This window comes from Acromyrmex echinatior, chromosome 3, assembly GCF_024713525.1.
Source record: "Acromyrmex echinatior isolate Ae372 chromosome 3, ASM2471352v2, whole genome shotgun sequence".
NCBI lineage: Eukaryota > Metazoa > Arthropoda > Insecta > Hymenoptera > Formicidae > Acromyrmex > Acromyrmex echinatior.
In genome coordinates this window covers 14367994-14386418 of record NC_141854.1, presented here as the reverse complement: position 1 = coordinate 14386418, position 18425 = coordinate 14367994, and the positions used below count along the sequence as shown (strand labels likewise).

The 18425-nt window shown below is 31.4% G+C and overlaps 1 protein-coding gene across 4 annotated transcripts in view; it reads left to right on the top strand.

The window, feature by feature from the left end:
- Positions 1 to 18425, top strand: part of Fhos (Formin homology 2 domain containing) — a 164782-nt gene that overhangs the window by 128653 nt on the left and 17704 nt on the right. For all 4 annotated transcript variants that reach the window (XM_011061874.2, XM_087404668.1, XM_011061872.2 and 1 more), the window contains 9 exons: positions 1588 to 1655; positions 4271 to 4376; positions 7759 to 8269; positions 8537 to 8799; positions 9022 to 9153; positions 9525 to 9861; positions 11059 to 11692; positions 16839 to 16997; positions 17470 to 17652. In XM_011061874.2, the coding sequence (XP_011060176.1) occupies positions 1588 to 1655; positions 4271 to 4376; positions 7759 to 8269; positions 8537 to 8799; positions 9022 to 9153; positions 9525 to 9861; positions 11059 to 11692; positions 16839 to 16997; positions 17470 to 17652 (2393 nt within the window). The remainder of the gene's footprint in view (positions 1 to 1587; positions 1656 to 4270; positions 4377 to 7758; positions 8270 to 8536; positions 8800 to 9021; positions 9154 to 9524; positions 9862 to 11058; positions 11693 to 16838; positions 16998 to 17469; positions 17653 to 18425) is intronic.

The window sequence follows — 18425 nt, the reverse complement described above, 5'->3', positions numbered from 1 at the left end:
TTAAGTTTTAGTAAATTAAAAATTAAGTGCCAAAAATTTTATTAATTTAAACTTAAAATTAAAATGTCGACAGTAATAATAATGAAAAAAAAAATAGTAAAGAAATAGAGTTAACAGAAAAAAATGATCAATTTTATACATTATGCTGTTATTTTATACGTTATGCTACTAAATAATTATTTTCAATCAAACTGTACGAAGATATAAGAAAAATAGAGAGAAGAGAAGAAAAAGAACAATGATAAATTGCGCTTATTAAAGAGTGCAAACAGAAATTGCCTTTCGTGTATATAATACATCATATACATGTCCAACTTTTCTCGCCTTGTTTCCTGTAAAATTCCCACTGCATATATTCACGGCATATTGGCGTTTCCGCGCTTTTGCCCGATAACATAGTTCACCAGACTCATTCCTTTTTTCGTCATCCTGACAAAGTATCCGCGAACTTCCCCAGTAGAATCAGAAAATTCCGATATGGCCGGCAAATTGAATTTGCCCTGCCACATCGTCGATGAAATGGAATTCAATTATTAGTAATACGGTAAATCGGTGGGTCATGATTGGAAGAGGATCGCGCACTGAATGGCGAGAGAAAAAACGGATGTGGAGACGAAGTGGAGATTTCGACTGGGAATTCAACGTGCAAAATTAATGGGACTTAATTACGAACCTCTGTTTAATTGCGCATCGGTGCTTGCTCGATTGTTTATCTGATAAATAAATCCATTCGTAGCAGAACAGAGTCAAATGGTGAGCTTCTCAATGGGATCATGAATCCTCTCGAGAGAACAGAGGATATATATTGAATATAGTGCATGTTGAATATCTGCACATTCGCCTTGTATATTGATTACAAACTAGTCGCTGAGCAAATGTCGTAAAAGCGCTATTTGAGAAAAGAGAGATTAATAAATTATTTATGTGATATATTATTTAGTTATTAGATTAAATTTATTAAAAATAATGAGATAGATCAAATAAAATAATTTTGAAGATTGATAAAATAGCAAAATAACGTAATTGGGGATAACTTACAGAATAAAGTAATTCTAGAATGTATTTTCTAAATTTCATATTGATAGCATTTATGTTTGAATGAAACACCTATATTTGGAAATTTTTACGGAAAAAAATTAATTCTTATTAAAGTTACATTAATTGTAACAATTACTTATCCACTTAGCGCAACTATATTAATCTCTCATGATAAATTTCTCCACTTACTGGGCTGGCATTGACACCACACTTCATTAATCCTGTTGTTTTCGTTTGGTGATACTAAAATTAATCTCGACGATGAAGGTTCTCGGTCTTGCCCGAGGGCCAGATTCAATAATCTGACGGCAATTTATATCAAATTAGCGGTGCACGCGTGCGCGGTCGGATGGAATTGCCACGATGGAAGAGGCTACGGTAAACGCAGCCTCTTCATTACGGTCGCTTTAAGTACCGTGATCTGAAAATGGGGTCCTTTGCAAAAAGGGGCCCCAGCAACAATGTGCGCGAATGCGCTCACGACGACGCGTGTATGTGTGCATGCGGTATTATTATAATAAATGGTTGCGTGTTGCTTGTCTGTTGCAGAAAAATTGCTGAACAGCGAGGGCCGCGAGCTGCGACGGGCTCTCTTCTCCCTCAAGCAGATTTTTCAGGTGGGTTTACAATTCGTGATGAGATAGAATGAGCGGGGTCGCGCGAGAAGGCCGGAAAGAATGTATAGTGAACGTATAGCAGACTGGGGAGGATGAAGAAAGCAGTTGAGAGTATGCGACGAAGCTGAACGGATATTTTTGCGCGAAGTTACTTGCATGACGAGTAAATATTTGCATTCGAGCGAATGCAGTTTCTCTACTGTTTATAGGAGACACACAGTTTTTTCTTTTTTTCTCTAAGAAACATGACTTGATCAAAAATTTAACTAAATATTTGATGATTTAAACTCATAAAAAAATATTTATCTATTTCTATAAATTATTTGTAAGGAATAAGTATACATATATATATATATATTATTAGTTGTTGGAATTATTCTTAGCGTTTACAGTGATTGGGAAGTACTTTCATTAAATGTATTTTTTAATGCTCCTGTGAAAAAATAACATCTTTCATTAAAACTCTACGAAATTAATTCCAACCCTAGATATATTATAATACACCCCCCCCACATAAATTAAAAATATATATAGGTGTTGTAATTAATTCGAGCGTTTTTACAATGAATGGACTTACTTTTCATTAATGATTTTTAATGCTCATGTGAAATAACTAACATTCTTTCATTACAACGCTACGAATTATTCCAACCCTATATATATTATATATTACACAACTATAATATATATTTAGGTGTTGGAATTAATTCGTAGCGTTTTTTTTATGAAAGAATGTTATGTATTTTCACATGAGCATTAAAAAATACATTAATGAAAGTACTTCCCATCACTTGTAAAACGCTACGAATTAATTCCAACACCTAATATATATGTATTTAATTAAATTCTATAGTATAATTACTGCTTTATTAATAATTTAAACATGATATTTTCTTAAAAAAATATGTACTGAAAAATATAAAATAACGGAATCATTAAATTAAAATATTTATAATTTTTGTTCCCTATTTGGTAACGAAATTATTGAAAATAATTCTTGTTAAATTTACATGGAATATAAATATATTGTGTGTCTTATTATTAAAAAATAATTTTCACTGACTATTTTTTTTTTACCTCTATGACGGTGTTCCACTTTTACGAATGATTTTCTTTCATCGATATTATTCTTTTTGTTGAGAAAAATTCCGACACATAAACTGATATGTAAATTAAAACATGTTTTGATAACTTTTTGAGATATGTTTAAATTTATTATCTTTTAAATGTTTAACTTATTGATCGAATAAATAATATACACTTTCTCTTTCTTCTTCTCTTTTTCTTTTTAAGTTAGTATCTGCGTATTTCGTCCGTCACCTACAATTGTAAAGACTGAAATTATTGGAAATACTAAATTTTAATTTTGTCCTTACTGTGATAGAGGATGAAGAGTTAATTAAATCTTGCTCGCGCATTTAACGATCTTATTCCCTTTTCCGATTATTGCCGCTGCGGGTTTCAACCTTCATCACGATCATGTATCCCTCATATTCTTGCATATCCTTCGTTGTTAATCCGTACAGCTAATCGAATTTACCGTCGCGCAAATCAATTGTACGTTCGCCCTGTATCTAATCTAGTCGCAGGACGTCGTGTAACCGTATATATTTCATAATTGCTTCTGCGAGACACCGGATATCTAGTGCGAACCTCCACTTTGCTTCCTCTTTCGGCTAGTTTCAAGTTTTCCTCGCGGCACATAAATTGAGGAAACGCATCGGTACGAGTTCAATTTCGCTTCTTAATCCGCCGAGCTAATCGAGTCTATGTCGCGCCTAAGTCCCATGTAAACTTCTATCGCCTCACGGTTGGCGGAATGAGAAGTGGAAGAGGGGAAACATGAGAGAATACTAAAGTATACGCAAATCCAAGAGAAGTCCGACTAGATCGCGAACGGCCATGGCGCCGGCGTCGCGGCGCCTTGGAAACGAGGGGGTTTAATCAAACTTCGTAGATTTTCCATTATGCCCGCGACTTTGCGCCTGAAGCGGCATAACTAATTCCATTTAACCCTGGTTGCACGGTAGAGCGGGTTGGGCGGACTTAGGTGGTAATGTAGAGGTAAATCACGCCGTCGTGACGTCGCTGTCAAGATCGGATATCAGCAGCAATATTAGTTCTTCTATGTTTTCTCTGTAGTTTCTTTCAACTTGTTGGAAAGCTTACGCATGTATCAAGAAAAATATGTAAAAACATGAAGGTGCTATGAATCGAGAATAAATTGAAATTTTTTGAAAAACAATATAAGAATTGTTTTTGACATCTGAATAAATGTTCAATGAAATTTTCTTTTATCATACAACGAAATTCTATAAGTAATTATAATAGCTGAAAGCTAAGGATTGTTGATTATTTTCCCTGACCGATTACATTTATTCTGATGTAAAGTAGTTATGCTCATAATGTTTAATATATAGCGTAATATTTGTTCGAGTTTTACATTAAAAATCTTTTGTCCTGATATAATTAAAAAGCAAAGTTATAAATAAATGTATCCAAGTCTTTAGAGAAACACTTCTGCAAATTGTTCCTATTTTATAACATTAACACAGATTAATGTCGTTGTTTCATTCAGTTATAATTAAATTAACTTATTGAATTCAATTTTCTAGGAGGACAAGGATCTGGTACACGAATTTGTGCAAAATGATGGACTCGCTTGCCTGATCAAAGTCAGCAGCGAAGCCGACCAGAATTATCAAAATTACATTTTACGAGGTAAATACTTTATTCTCTTATTTTAAAATTGAAGGTATTTACATCCCTAATGCTTATCTCCAACTTAATAAAATCTAAATCTTTTTTCATTTAAATCATTTCTTCATAATATTATTATCAATAAAATATTTATTTCCTTAAAATGAATTTAGATTTTTCTACAAACGTAATATTATACAAAATGATATTTTCAGTAAATCAAAACAGTGATTTTAAACATATAAACAATTTTTTTTTAAATATGTGTAATAATAGTCTTTTCTAGATAAAAGAAATATTAAGAAATATGTAATATGACTTACATCCACTTTTTTCTAACAATTATTATTCAAGAATTATGACAAACAGTTCTGGTCTCTCCTTCGTTTATTAATTACGATCTCTTCGAAAATCTGCAATTAATTTTTATAACCTGTAATAAATACTATTGTTGTGGCGTACCGCTAACGAGATTCAATAATAATATCAGATGATGATTATTGTATAACTTCCGCAATAATAGCAGTCGGTGCATCTAATTAGACGACGGGAAAGTCGTATCGTAAGCGAACCCGCAAATTGAGTTAAGAGAATGATGCGACCTTGCGGGGTACATGCACACCGAGATTTCATAGTAGACACTACGCTCTCTATGGACGCTCTCTATACGCTCCCACTTTGCTGCAAGTAACGATAAGATAATACCAGCGTAATGCAGCTAATGTTTAACGAGCTAGACATCAACGTCCTCATCTTTGCTTTTCCAAGAAGTATATGGCGACGATGATATTACCGTCTAAAAGTACAGCGAGAGAGAAGGTGACACCAAGTGTTAACACGCCGCGTTTACGAAAGCGTCAACACGTGGAAGCCACGGTGGCTTGCAGTTACTCGTCAAACCGCGATGCGTCGCGAATTATGAATGGCGCTCTTTGATCGTGTCTTTTGAGCGCGGTATCTTGGAATCGTGTTCAAGTACTTTGTAAACCACCAGCTTATACGCGAGTGAACACGCTAATTTCATGTTGTAATCTTATAATGCATTCGTTGCGTTTATCTCTGTATTAGAGGGAGCTGAAACGAATCGGGAACTTATAATGAAGAAATAGAAAGTTATACCAAAAGCAAAGATTTTAGTAAATGCAATTTTGAGGAGTAATTACGACGTTTTAAAATAAAATTAATGGATTCATTCTATTCGTATTTAGATATAATTTAACCATTTTTTTTTATTATATTATTTACTATTTTATATATGTATTATGCAACTCCCTATTATTAAATTTTTATGCAATTTTTTTTTATATTAGTTTACAGAAGTTACTTAGATTAATATTTACAGTTCAATTTTTTATCTATTTTTATTATAAATAGTTATATAGTCTCATCGTGTATACATAAATGGTATCAATGTACCACGTATGTTGCATTTTGCAATCCATTTATTTAAATATTGGAAAATCCTGTTGCAGTATATTAATATCTGATATTTTGATTACACGTCGCGCGATTTATATATCTAGGCTTCTAATTAGATTTCGCATCATAACTTACAGCCTACATAATAGTAACGTTTATCGTTTATTGTGAAACCGTAGAACGTACTTTATGAACATTGTCATGGCTGGCACAAAGTACATCGCTGGTACAAAGCATTGCGCGAATGCCAAAATTTTAATTATAGGAAATCAATATACGTAAACAGTCATTTTCATCGAGATAAAAATCTTGTTTATTTAATTGCACTATACAACTTCCAAATTTACATAGGTTAAATATTGATTGTATAATACATATCCGTAACAGGAGTAAAAATTACTGACTTTCTATTATTCAATATTATTTCTTTGATATTTTATGTATAACATGATCTTAACGAAAATTAAACATTGTTAACATTCTCGCAAGCAAGATCGATTCAGTCGAATTAGTAAATATAAATTAATTCCTGAAAACTCCTTAATAATACAAAATGGTTGGATACAACAGGGCAATAGGAACCAAGCATTTAATTCTTGTGCAAACGGTTAACAAAACAACTTTATTAATAATTAATCCGCTTACATGTTTCGGCTCACTTTTGAGCCATCCTCAGAGACAGTATGTGTGTGTGTGTGTATGTGTGTGTGTGTGTGTGTGTTGTAATTACAAAAAAATTTTTTTTTTCTTTACAAACTAATTCATTTCAATGTAATTTTTTTTTATATTATAGTTTCCGTTAATAGGTGAAGGTGGCTTACTGAAATGAATTAATTTGTACAATTTGTCGCGATAGTAACTTGTGCATTTGGTTTGACACTCACTAATTGGCATTACGATTTAATGTAACCATCTGTTATTTTGCGCAACGCATAAGTGATCTGGATTTTTGAGCGCATTTTATTTTCAAGCTGCACACAGTCCACGCAACTATTATTCGACAAAGAACAGAGAAGAGAATTCTAATTTTTTCATTGTTTCTAATTAATCTTGGATGAAGCGGTTTCTACCTGCGGTGCATGAATGCTTGCAACAGCTTTCTTCTATACTTTTTCGCACATTTTACATGCCAAGCGCGCCGTAATTTATTTAGAGCACAGTATAGAGCAGCTTTCGTTGAAATATGCGTGTTTTAAGCGATAACATGTAAGCGCAAACATATTTTTGACCATAACATCATGTAAGATAAAATCTGAGTAAACCTACGAACGCGATCGGTGTAATTTGCCTGTTAAATTTCAGTCGTGCCTGCCTATGTTCGTAGCCCGAATACAAGCCGGAAATCAGTTTCGTAAACAACGAAGCGCATGGTGTAAAAAATAGGTAACGTCGTTTTGGATTGAGCCTCGAGATTGATAGGTTTCGCATCGGTTGCAATGACGGTTGTACTTTTATTTTACGTTGCATATCTACATCGGCAGAGGTCGTCGTTTCCATTTATATTTTTGTTTTCCGATAAAAATAGCGAGATGCCACAGTGCAAATTAAGAGGCAAGATTAATGGTTATATATATATATATATAGTATCAAGAGAGATTCAAAATCCCTAAAAGACTAAAAAGTGTCGATTAATACGGAAAATTTAATGTTATTGGAGACATTGGAGAATATTTAATGTTATTGGAGTATTTTAAAAATATTTTACGACATCATAAAGGGAAGCAGTTATCTGTTTGCATAAAAATTTCTACCTCCGTTAACTTTCTAAAGTGGATGTTTAAACCGTATTTTAAAAAATATTAAATTTTTTACTTCTCTTTTCCGATGTCTCGAGAATCTTTTGAGCCTTAATATTGTTTGAGTTGCCATAAAATCCACTAGAGAGGTACATTTATGAACAACGGCTAAAGGCTCTTTATACGCGATTGTCTGGAACAATTTCGCCCTCCGTATTTAATCTCGCAACTCGTTTGCATTCATGCAGCACTCGGCCAGGTGATGCTGTATGTCGACGGTATGAACGGGGTGATGGAACATGGGCAGACAGTGGAATGGTTATATACGTTAATTGCTAGTCGTTTTCGGCTGGTGGTGAAGACGGCGTTGAAACTACTGCTCGTATTTGTGGAATACGTGGAAACAAACAGTCTGCTATTGGTCAGAGCTGTAAGGGCGGTCGATCAAGCCAGGGGCGTGGTACCGTGGATTAACGTAATGAAACTTCTGAAGGATTATGATGCTGCTGACACAGAGTTGCTTATATACGCAACAACTTTGATCAACAAGTGTTTGAACGGTATCCCCGATCAAGACACGTACTACGATCAAGTGGACTGCCTGGAGGAACAGGGTATGGAGGGCGTTATCCAGAGGTACATGTCAAAACAGGGTACAGATCTTGACTTGCTCAGGCAGTTTCAGATTTACGAAGCGGTACTGCATCACGAAGATGGAGACAGAGGATCGCCTATACGTCAATTGGATGACAATATAAGGTAGGTGATATTATAATTTAATGTTGAGCGTAATACGATTCCTTTTCTTTGATTTGTATTCAAATTAATTAATATAGATCTTTGGAACATTTGGATAAAAATATCATTGGATAAAAATATGTAATTTAGATGAAAAATGAAAAATCTTATGCAAATATTTAGAGAAACACACACACACACACACACACATTTTGTTTCATCTTATAACAATTTTATAATAATTCGGTTAAGATATTTCTAATCCGATATTTCTATTTGACTGCGTAGAAAAACTTTACGAAACCGAAAGTCTCTAGTGGATTCTCACGAAAGGCGAAAATCTCGGAGGCATTCCACGGGTAATTCACCCCTGTCAATGTCTATGAATGCACGGCTGAGCCCACGACTGAATCATACTCTGGGTGTGAATACGCTGAATAACACCTTGAATTCGAACCTACCAGATGATGACGACGAATCAAGTAGTTCTCAAAGTTCTCAGGGTCATCTAGGTGAGGTTCAGCTCAATGGTAGTTACAAAGAGAATAAAGGTAATCATTTCTTTCTTTTTCGATAATTGAGTTTTTAATTTAAATTAATTATGTATTTATATCAGAAAGAAAATTTTTATGCACGATGGAAAAAAAGTCTAATTTATATTTTGAGAAAATTTGCTCATATTTAATCTGTAATAAATTTAATTTGCATATAAAACGCGTTAAGATATACATAAGTGATTCGCTTTATTGAAGAAAATATTATTTGTGTTTTAGTGGATGTTGGTGTTACACCAGCGCTGAGACGACGAAGAGAACGCGCAGAGAGACAGAGGAGCTTCATTAGAGAGCAACAAGAGGCTACTGCAAATCTGAGAGCTTCGCTTGGTCATACTGATGATCAGGAAAGTAAGTAAAGTTCACTTAAAATGCTCTACATGAATATTTTTTTATTAAATCTAATTTATTTTATTCTCAAATAAATCTCCGATTATCACTAACGCGATTCACATTTTTACAAAAGAAAAATCTTATTATCGTTTAATTTTATAATTTGTATGTTTATTTAAAAATAAATAGACTAAAACTACGTATGTATGTGTTACAAAGTGAATATACATACAATTTTTTACAAAATATATCCATTTTGTGAAGTGGGTGGATTTAATGAAATAAATTTTTTACTATAAATTTCTTACTATATACATTTTTTTTAAACAATTTGCTCGGGAAGATATTCTATCGTTACAATAAATATTTTTAATCTTTTGCTATTAAAGGTCAGTTCGCAACAAACAGTCTACGATATACAAACGGTATCTCTTATGAGAGGAACGCTGATTCTGCTTCGAACAAGTTGTCCAGAACGAACAGCAGAAAAGACTTGACGCCCTTGATGAATGCCGCGAACAAGCTCGACTCGGAGGAGAAGAAACCATGGTACGGCAAAAGTCCCAACGAAGGTGTCGAGTACAACGAGAGTAATCACACCGACGAAGACGAGGATCGTCGAGTGGTTCTACAGCTTAAGAGGGAAGGAACTGTCAAGGATCTCACTCAGAAGTTGGCAGCACAGAATCTTATACCTAGCAGCCCTGTGGAAGAGAAAGTTTCCAGGTAATTTCGGGAAAGGCGCTGCCTTTATTTCAAATGCATGCTACTCAATTGATTTATCCTTTTGCACCTTGTTTCTATATTTGCGAAACTTCAGAATACAAAATTTTTATTAAACAGATATTATAAGAACATAGAAAAGTTTTAAAGTTCATTAAATTCTGAAAAAGTATTTAATAATTTATATCAATGTTTTTAAACATTGAAAATTGTATTGTCTTTGGTAACTAAAAATACCAACTATAAAATATTGTCAATTTTCACTTAATATTGTTTACAAAATATTAACTTGCCATATATAATAGCTTGCCCCTTGTAACTATTTGTCAATCAATTTAATCTGCATTTTCACTAAAGTTTTCTTCATTAAACATGAAATGTAATGCGTCTGAACGCAAAAATCAGCTTAACGTTTATTACAAATAAAAGTGGAAAGTAGCATATAAGAATAGCGCGAGATATTGACAACAACAATGATACTAGAAAGCTGGAAAAGTCATATGAACTTTGTACTTTAGTCGGAAATTCTACCGAGTTAATTTTACACGGGATATTGCAAGAGTACAACGTTTCATATAAAAGTTACTTCTTCGTCGGATATGAAACTTTCTACAGATCGATAAGAAACCTTATCTTTTGTATTTTGTCATCAGATAATCTTTAAAAATATATAAACTAAATAATATTACTATAAAGTGAACGTTATTTGAAATATTATAGCGTGATAATAATAAATTAATAAATTAAATTATTAGGGAGACAAAATTTATTGGAATGCTTTCGAAATGATCAAATTATATAATGATACATATACTATACACATACATTTAATTGAAATAATTCTAATTTTTGATTATAAATGCATAAAAGTTTATATTCAGAACTGTCAGAATTAAATGTAGAGATTATTTCCGTATTTAACAAAATTTAAAGCTGCAGTAATTACATTGGGTTTAATTCTTGTACATAACAATTAACATAATTAAAATAATTCAGAAATTCAATATTGGAAAATAATATGATAATTAAATCGATAATCATATGTGTCACTAATGTGTATGAGTGTGTTTTATTTGATTTTAACAGCTTATCTAAATGTAGCTCGTTTCTTGCTTATTATCTTTTATTCTGTAAAATATTGTATTTGTAAGCATTTGCTGTACAAAAATATATAATTTGGATTTTTATGCATGTCTTCAGGATAGGAGATATGAGCGGGTTGATCTCGAAAGCAAAAGAAGGTCTAGCAAAGTCGAAGTCAAAAGCGGACGTACTAAAATCGCCAACCAGCGATAATTTGCCGAAACTGCAGGAAACGAAGAAATCAGAGAATGAACTGCACTGGGAGGAACTGGTAAAAAAACTGAAAAGACCATTGGCACTTTGCGACTTGGATTTCACCGATCTAAATTCCGAAGATGAGATCGATGTGCTGGGATCTGCTAATGTGACGAATGGAGTGCCACCGCCGCCACCACCGATGGCACCTTCAAATGGAGATGCTTCGGCACCTCCGCCACCGCCATTGGGAGCGAGATTGCCACCACCCCTTCCTCAGGGTCCCCCGCTGCTATTCGGTGTCAGTTTGAAGATGTCGAGGCCATCGCTACTAACTAACGAGACCAGTAACACGCCAAAAAGTCCGCCATCGTTACTCGCGAAGAAGAGCAAGAAGACGGTGAAGCTGTTCTGGAAGGAAGTACGAGACGATCCCAACATTCTTGCACGGCTCGACAAACACAAGATGATCTGGGACGAACTAACGCCTGTGGCCGTCGACACACAAAAGCTCGAGCATCTTTTCGAGAGTCGCGCTAAGGATCTCATCACCAAGGTGAGTGGTCTCGATGTACGATTTCTTTTACGCAGATCGTGTTGTTTTTATTATACAAGTGCAACGAACCGCGAGTTTCACTGTTTCGAATGGACGATTGAAGGGAACAACATAAGAGCAATGCTCGTTTAAACGAGGTCTACCCTCGACTGCCTTTTGCAGTGTACATTGTAATTCTATATGATATTATTCAAAATTTTTAACGAGGTAAAGATGAAAGTTATATTTCGCTATGTTATTTATTTAATATTATTTGATGTGTCTTCTTTAAGTGAGCTTTTTACTTATCATCGAGATAGTAATGACTATTACGGCTAGTTACATTAAGTTACATTTGAAGAAAGATTCTTGAAAGAAGATTAATAATGATATTTAATAGCGCATTAGAAAATTGTAATTATAGTTTCCAATTCATTTTTATTTAGTAATTCGTATTGATTTGTTTGTAGTAATAATCGTTTTATGATTCGTTAATTTTGTAGTAATATGAAAAACGAATATTCGAATTTTATTTATGCAAGATTGTTACAACGACTTTATAGAATTAAAGTTCCAATATACACAGAGCATATACCCATAATTTTGTGTACATAAACGCCTCTGTTGATCTAGCAGGTTAGGGTTGCAACGTTTAAAGAAGCATCTTTCTATCGCGTCTGCTTTAATAGAAATGCTCAAAAATATTAGGAAGAAATTATCATTTATTTATAATTAATAATTGTAAATTGACATAGTTACAAAGTGGCAAAAAGAAAATTTTTTATTTTTTTCATTGACCGTAGTGTAAAACAATTACATTCAACTTTCCAATTGCAATTATTTTAAAAAAGAAAATATTATATTTTTATTTCTTTTTATATTTTAAAAACAATAATTAGAAATTTAGAACAAGATTATATTAATAAGAGTTTAGCGCTGATGTAAGAGCTAGGAGATAATAGTCGGGTGTTGACGATTATCTTCATTTATTGTATTTCGGTTCACTTTGGAGTCATCTTCAACGAAAAAGTAGAAATATAATATATCGTTAAAAGTAAGTCACTCGCAGATTGACAGAAATTCAGTAATCAATACGCTCAATGGGAAACAAAGAAGTTCACAAACATTGATTCACAATTTTCATAAGATATAAATTAAAGTAAGTCGTTTCTCAGATTAATATCGTATCAGTTCATGACGTGTTTGAAATCGACAATTTTACGACTTGCTTTAATTTATATCTTATAAAAATTGTGAATCAATGATTGTGAACTTCTTTGTTTTTTGTTGAGCATATTGATTACTGCATTTCTGTCAATCTGCGAATGACTTACTTTCAACGATGTATATTTCTACTTTTTCGCTGAAGATGACTCCAAAGTGAGATGAAACGTTCGATACAATAAATGAAGATAACCGCCAACACTTGAGTATTATCTTCATCTCCTAATTCTTTGCTCTTACATCAACGTTAAACTCTCATTAACCTTGTTCTGAATTTCTAATTATTGTTTTTAAGATTGAGAGTCCTTATTTATATATTTAACTATTTATGTAATTATTTTTTATATTTTATATTATACTTTTAATATTAAATATTATTTTACTTTTAAGTTATCAAAGATAAAGTATAGATATTATTCTCCAATAAGTTAATCAATTTTTACAAATATGTGACCGAACTAATCAAATCTCGCCAATTTATTTAATCAGTTTATTTGATCTGGATTATAATTTAGTAATTATTTTTTTATTAGATGAAACTAATAATTAACTATTTTTTGATATTGCTTCTTTTTATATTAATCTTTTTGAATTTATTCTAATACTTTATAAATATAAATAGCTTTTGGAGTGCTTTAAAAATAAATAAGATATAGAATATCATAACATTAAAATATATTATATGTATTGACTTTTATAAAGTTTCTCTATCTTTTTCTTATAATTAAATTTATATTATTTTAAAAATAAACAAAATTTAATCTTGTTATATAAGTTTTTAGTTTATGACTATTATTTACTTTAACTTCTTTTGAATACATTGGATTTTTAAAATTACAATATATGATCATTCATAGCAATTTTACATCTCATGAGGAAACATAAGTTAGAGAGAAAATATTGTAAAATATAAGAGAAAATATATATGGTGACGTGTACTGCTGATTCTTCTATCACACATAGATAAAATATAGTCACTATGTATAATTTACAAAACGATTTTATACATAAATGTACACACATATACACACACGCACACACACACACACACACGCGCACACACACACACACACACACACACACACACACACACACACGTGCGCGCGCGCGCGTGTCAGAAAACTACAAAAATTTTTTATTGGCATTGTACCGAAGCATTGCAATCGAGTAGAGAATATCATCGTTAATTACCGCAGTAATTACACGGCGCGGGTATATTGGTTTCCTCTCACCTGTGTATTTCACGTCTGTGCGCAACTAAATCGCAGCAAGAGATATTGCACGGTAGAGAGACTGCGACTGGGTTGCGCGTATTTTTCGAGCGTTACTGAAAGCTGCCGCATTATTTCTCCGTTCCGGTTGTTTCCGACACAAGCTCTTTCTCGCCCTTTGAACTCGCTTAGCGCACGATAATTACAGTCGACCTATGTCCGTAAAAAACAATGAAAAAAGTAGCCGCGTGCCAAAAAATTACAAATCTTTGGCGACGAAGAAAGAGCGTAAACGGAGCAAAATTATAAAAGGAAAATTCGCCTTCGACGCAAATAATGATGTTGTGCACAGTTGCACTTGATTTCGTAAATTAGGATCACGAAAGCCGCACATTCCGAATTAATAGGAAAAAAGTCAGGCAAATGCTACACAAATTGTACCATAAAGACAATTGTACAGTAAACTTGATGAGACTAATTTAAGTAAGAAATGATATAATAGTAACGATAAAAACTTTAACTTGTCATATTTATTTATAGAAAAGACGAAATTAATTTTTTCGTGATAATAGAAAATAAATATTTTGTAACATTAAATTAAGAATTTATGACACATTATTTCGAATTTAATTGAATTAATTTTATCTCAAGAATTTTTATTGTATTTTTGCTATTTGTTTCTAATTACTGTTGTTAATTTTTTCTTGAAAAAAATAAGGATTTTTCATAAATTTTAAAAATTAATTTTTTTATATTATATTGAAATTTTATATACATAACTTATTATTATATATAACTTATTGTTCGTACAAAGGTATTAAGAGGATTAGACATCAATGTGTATTAAAATTAAATTGATGTCTTGATTTAGTTTTCTCTTAGAAATAATAAGCTATGTTGATAAAACTATTTTATGATTCTTATTTTGCATATAACTTGTATACGAATTTTATTGAATTTTATTATTGATTTTATGTCTTTAATATTGTTTTCAATATATGAACAAGTTAAATGACATTTATGTCTTTATATCTTTCTTTCTATAAAAATAGTAGATATCAAAATTGACAAAATTTTATTAACATTTATAAATGAATAGTATATGATAGACATATATCTCTTCTATTCTATTACGTAGAAAGATATGAAATAAGAGACTTACTTTAAAGTAAAGTTTAATTCTTATTAACTTTTACTTAGTTTTATGTTCGGCCACGTATGTATATATAGTTATCGAATAAGCGCTGTATAATAATGACGGCTAATTTAATAACGTAGTTAACCATATCATGTGAGGATAACGGTTATGATAACGATCATGAATAACGATTATGATGGCGGTCGGATAGTAGTAAGGGTGGTGATAGTGATGATGGTTTACTGAAATACGACTAATTATCTTCTTGTATTCTTGGCAATGTTGTTGGTGCTCGCACGAAAAAATATGAACGAAATGGCATGCTGGAATTTTACAGGAGGTGAGTCTTAATTCTTTAACTTTCGGCGTTGTTTTAGTGATTGTTAATATAAATGCATGCGTTCTAAATGCGTTCATTTACGAATATTGGTCCAATCGATTTCATGCTGACAATGATGCACTAATTGATGAAAACTTTGCTGAAGGTATTTCTTTCTTCAAGGAGACTGCTTCACATACTTTGTAAATCGCTGTTGTAAGCTCTCTTGCGGTTGTTATTTTACTGTATTGTGCTGGAATTTTTTTACTGTAACTTGATCAATTTATTAAGGATCATTAATAAAGGATGTTTCTTCTAATGTTGTTATGACAATACCTATAATTATATTAATAATTACAATCTTTTGCTTTTATTTCATTATATCGACTTTAATAGCAGATAAACTATTTTGTCAGTGACTAAAACGATTTAAATGAATTTTACGTTGTCTGTAACGTTTTAAAAATCTAATATAAAAATTTTTATCCTGTATTTTTTTTATTCTTAGATGATTTTTATTAAACTGATTTATAATTTAAAAGATTAAATAAATGTGCAATTGGCACCAAAATAAGAAATTTCAAATTTTTAATATTTATTTCGCTTAATATAAATTTATATTTAAAAAATTATATAAAACATTTTATTTTTTAATATACTTTTATTTGAGATATTATTTTAAATTAGCTGCTATTATACAATATGTATAATATACTATAACATATTAATATTATAATACACTTTTTAATTTTTATTTGTATTTATTCTATCTAAATCATAAACGTTTGCATAATTTATTTGCATTGGACATTATGCACATATATTTTTTTGTAATAAATGAGTGTAAACTTATAAAGGATAATTTTATGATTTTATCGTGTGACATTTATTATGTCTATTGCAAAGTGTTTGGAGAACTGTTATCTATAGCGAGATAATTTCGACGAACATCCAACATCGTCCGTATACGTATATATATCTCCACTTGCAATCAAAAGAGGAGAATGGCTACATTTATCCCATTCTAGTGGCGTATTTTCAATATATTCTGATGCTGCGTTTTCACGAATCTATGTAACGTTCGAATGTTTGGTAGTTTTTGTTGTGTTTTTATGTGTTTTTATAGTGGAGTATTTTTATTGTACGATAAAAGATACTAATCGTTCCGCAATAACTCCAAGTGCTACAGAGTAATAACGAAGAAAATATCAAAGTTATATCACGCGTAAATGTTTTGATATAATCGAAAATTTTTTGTTTGTTATTGGCGAACAGAAACAGCAGGAGATGAACAAGAACAAGGAAATTATTGTGCTAAATCATAAAAGATCGAACGCCATTAACATTGGTATGACGAAACTGCCGCCGCCAAGATCCATCAAGACTGCGATTTTGAAAATGGATGCTACAATCATGAATAGAGAGGGTATCGAGGTGAGAATATATTACAGCATTCAAAAACTGCTAAAAAATTAGAAAATATTTCTTACATTTTTACATACAATGCAGATTTTGGAAAGAAAAACGCGAACATATACAATATATTTTGACAGTTTTTAATATTTTTTTAATTAAGTGGAAATTATTCAAAAATTCTTACAGGGTAATTGTTTTATTATTTTTCACTCTTTATTCATTTAAACTATATAGTGTCTATTTAAATTATATTTTTAATCGATTTTTAATCGATTTTTCAACTTTTATTTGCATGAATTGTGTCGATGCCGCTTTAATTTACTGGCTAATAGAAAACTTTGAAAAATTTTAACTTTCTGATGATCAATCCTGAAGTTTAGTTCAAATGCACTTATGTATTTTAGTTTCGAGTTTTTTCTAATTTCTCTAATTTTGGATTGACTTCTTTTTTTCATTTGTTTCCCTCCTCGTTCCAAAATCCTCTCAATAGAAATTGCTAACAATGCTACCTACTAAGGAAGAAAAGTCCAGGATACAAGAGGCACAAGCTGCCAATCCTGACCTTCCCTTAGGATCGGCCGAACAGTTCCTTTTAACTTTGACCTCCATTTCGGAATTGCCAGCAAGACTAAAGCTGTGGGCATTCAAGCTAGACTTCGAAAATTCCGAAAAAGTAAGTCTTAATATTATATTATGTATTTCTTAATAAACATACTATTATTAAACTTTTTAAATTTCTGTTTTTTAATTATTGGTTTTGTACATAAAACTATTTGCAAAAAAATAGGAGAATTTACTATTCTAGTGTCAATAATTTGCAACTAAGCATTTTTTAAAGTAAAATATTACATTATTATTTAGCAAAAGATTATTTAATTAAAGAAAATTTTAACTTGATTACATCTTAATTAATAACATTACATAATAAAAAATGTCAACTTATTAATAGAGATAACATTTATGATTTCAACTTTTTTTTAGATAACATAAATTTTTTCTTTCATTTTTTTTAATCTCTTGCCTTACGCCTTAATTTATGATCGCGCGTGTCACTGTTAGAGACAAGATCGCTTGCGCATCAAACAGTATCTAATAATACACTTAATTTTCCTTTACTGATCTTCTGAGAGCCAATGGCATCATGAGAAAATAATAATTTGAAAATATTAATTCTTTACGAGACATCAAATGTTTAACAATAATATTTAATATTATTTTTAATAATATATAATATAATTTCATTAATTTTTTGTGAATATATATTTTTATATAAAATTATACTTTATAATATAATAAAACAGAAAGACAAGATAATAGAAAAGTAGAGTTTTTAAGAGTTTGTAAATATAATTTTGTTAACAATTCGGAATAATTCTTTCCATGAATCCGACGTAATTTCGATTTGAAATTATATATTCGTTGGATACTATTTTAATACATAATAAT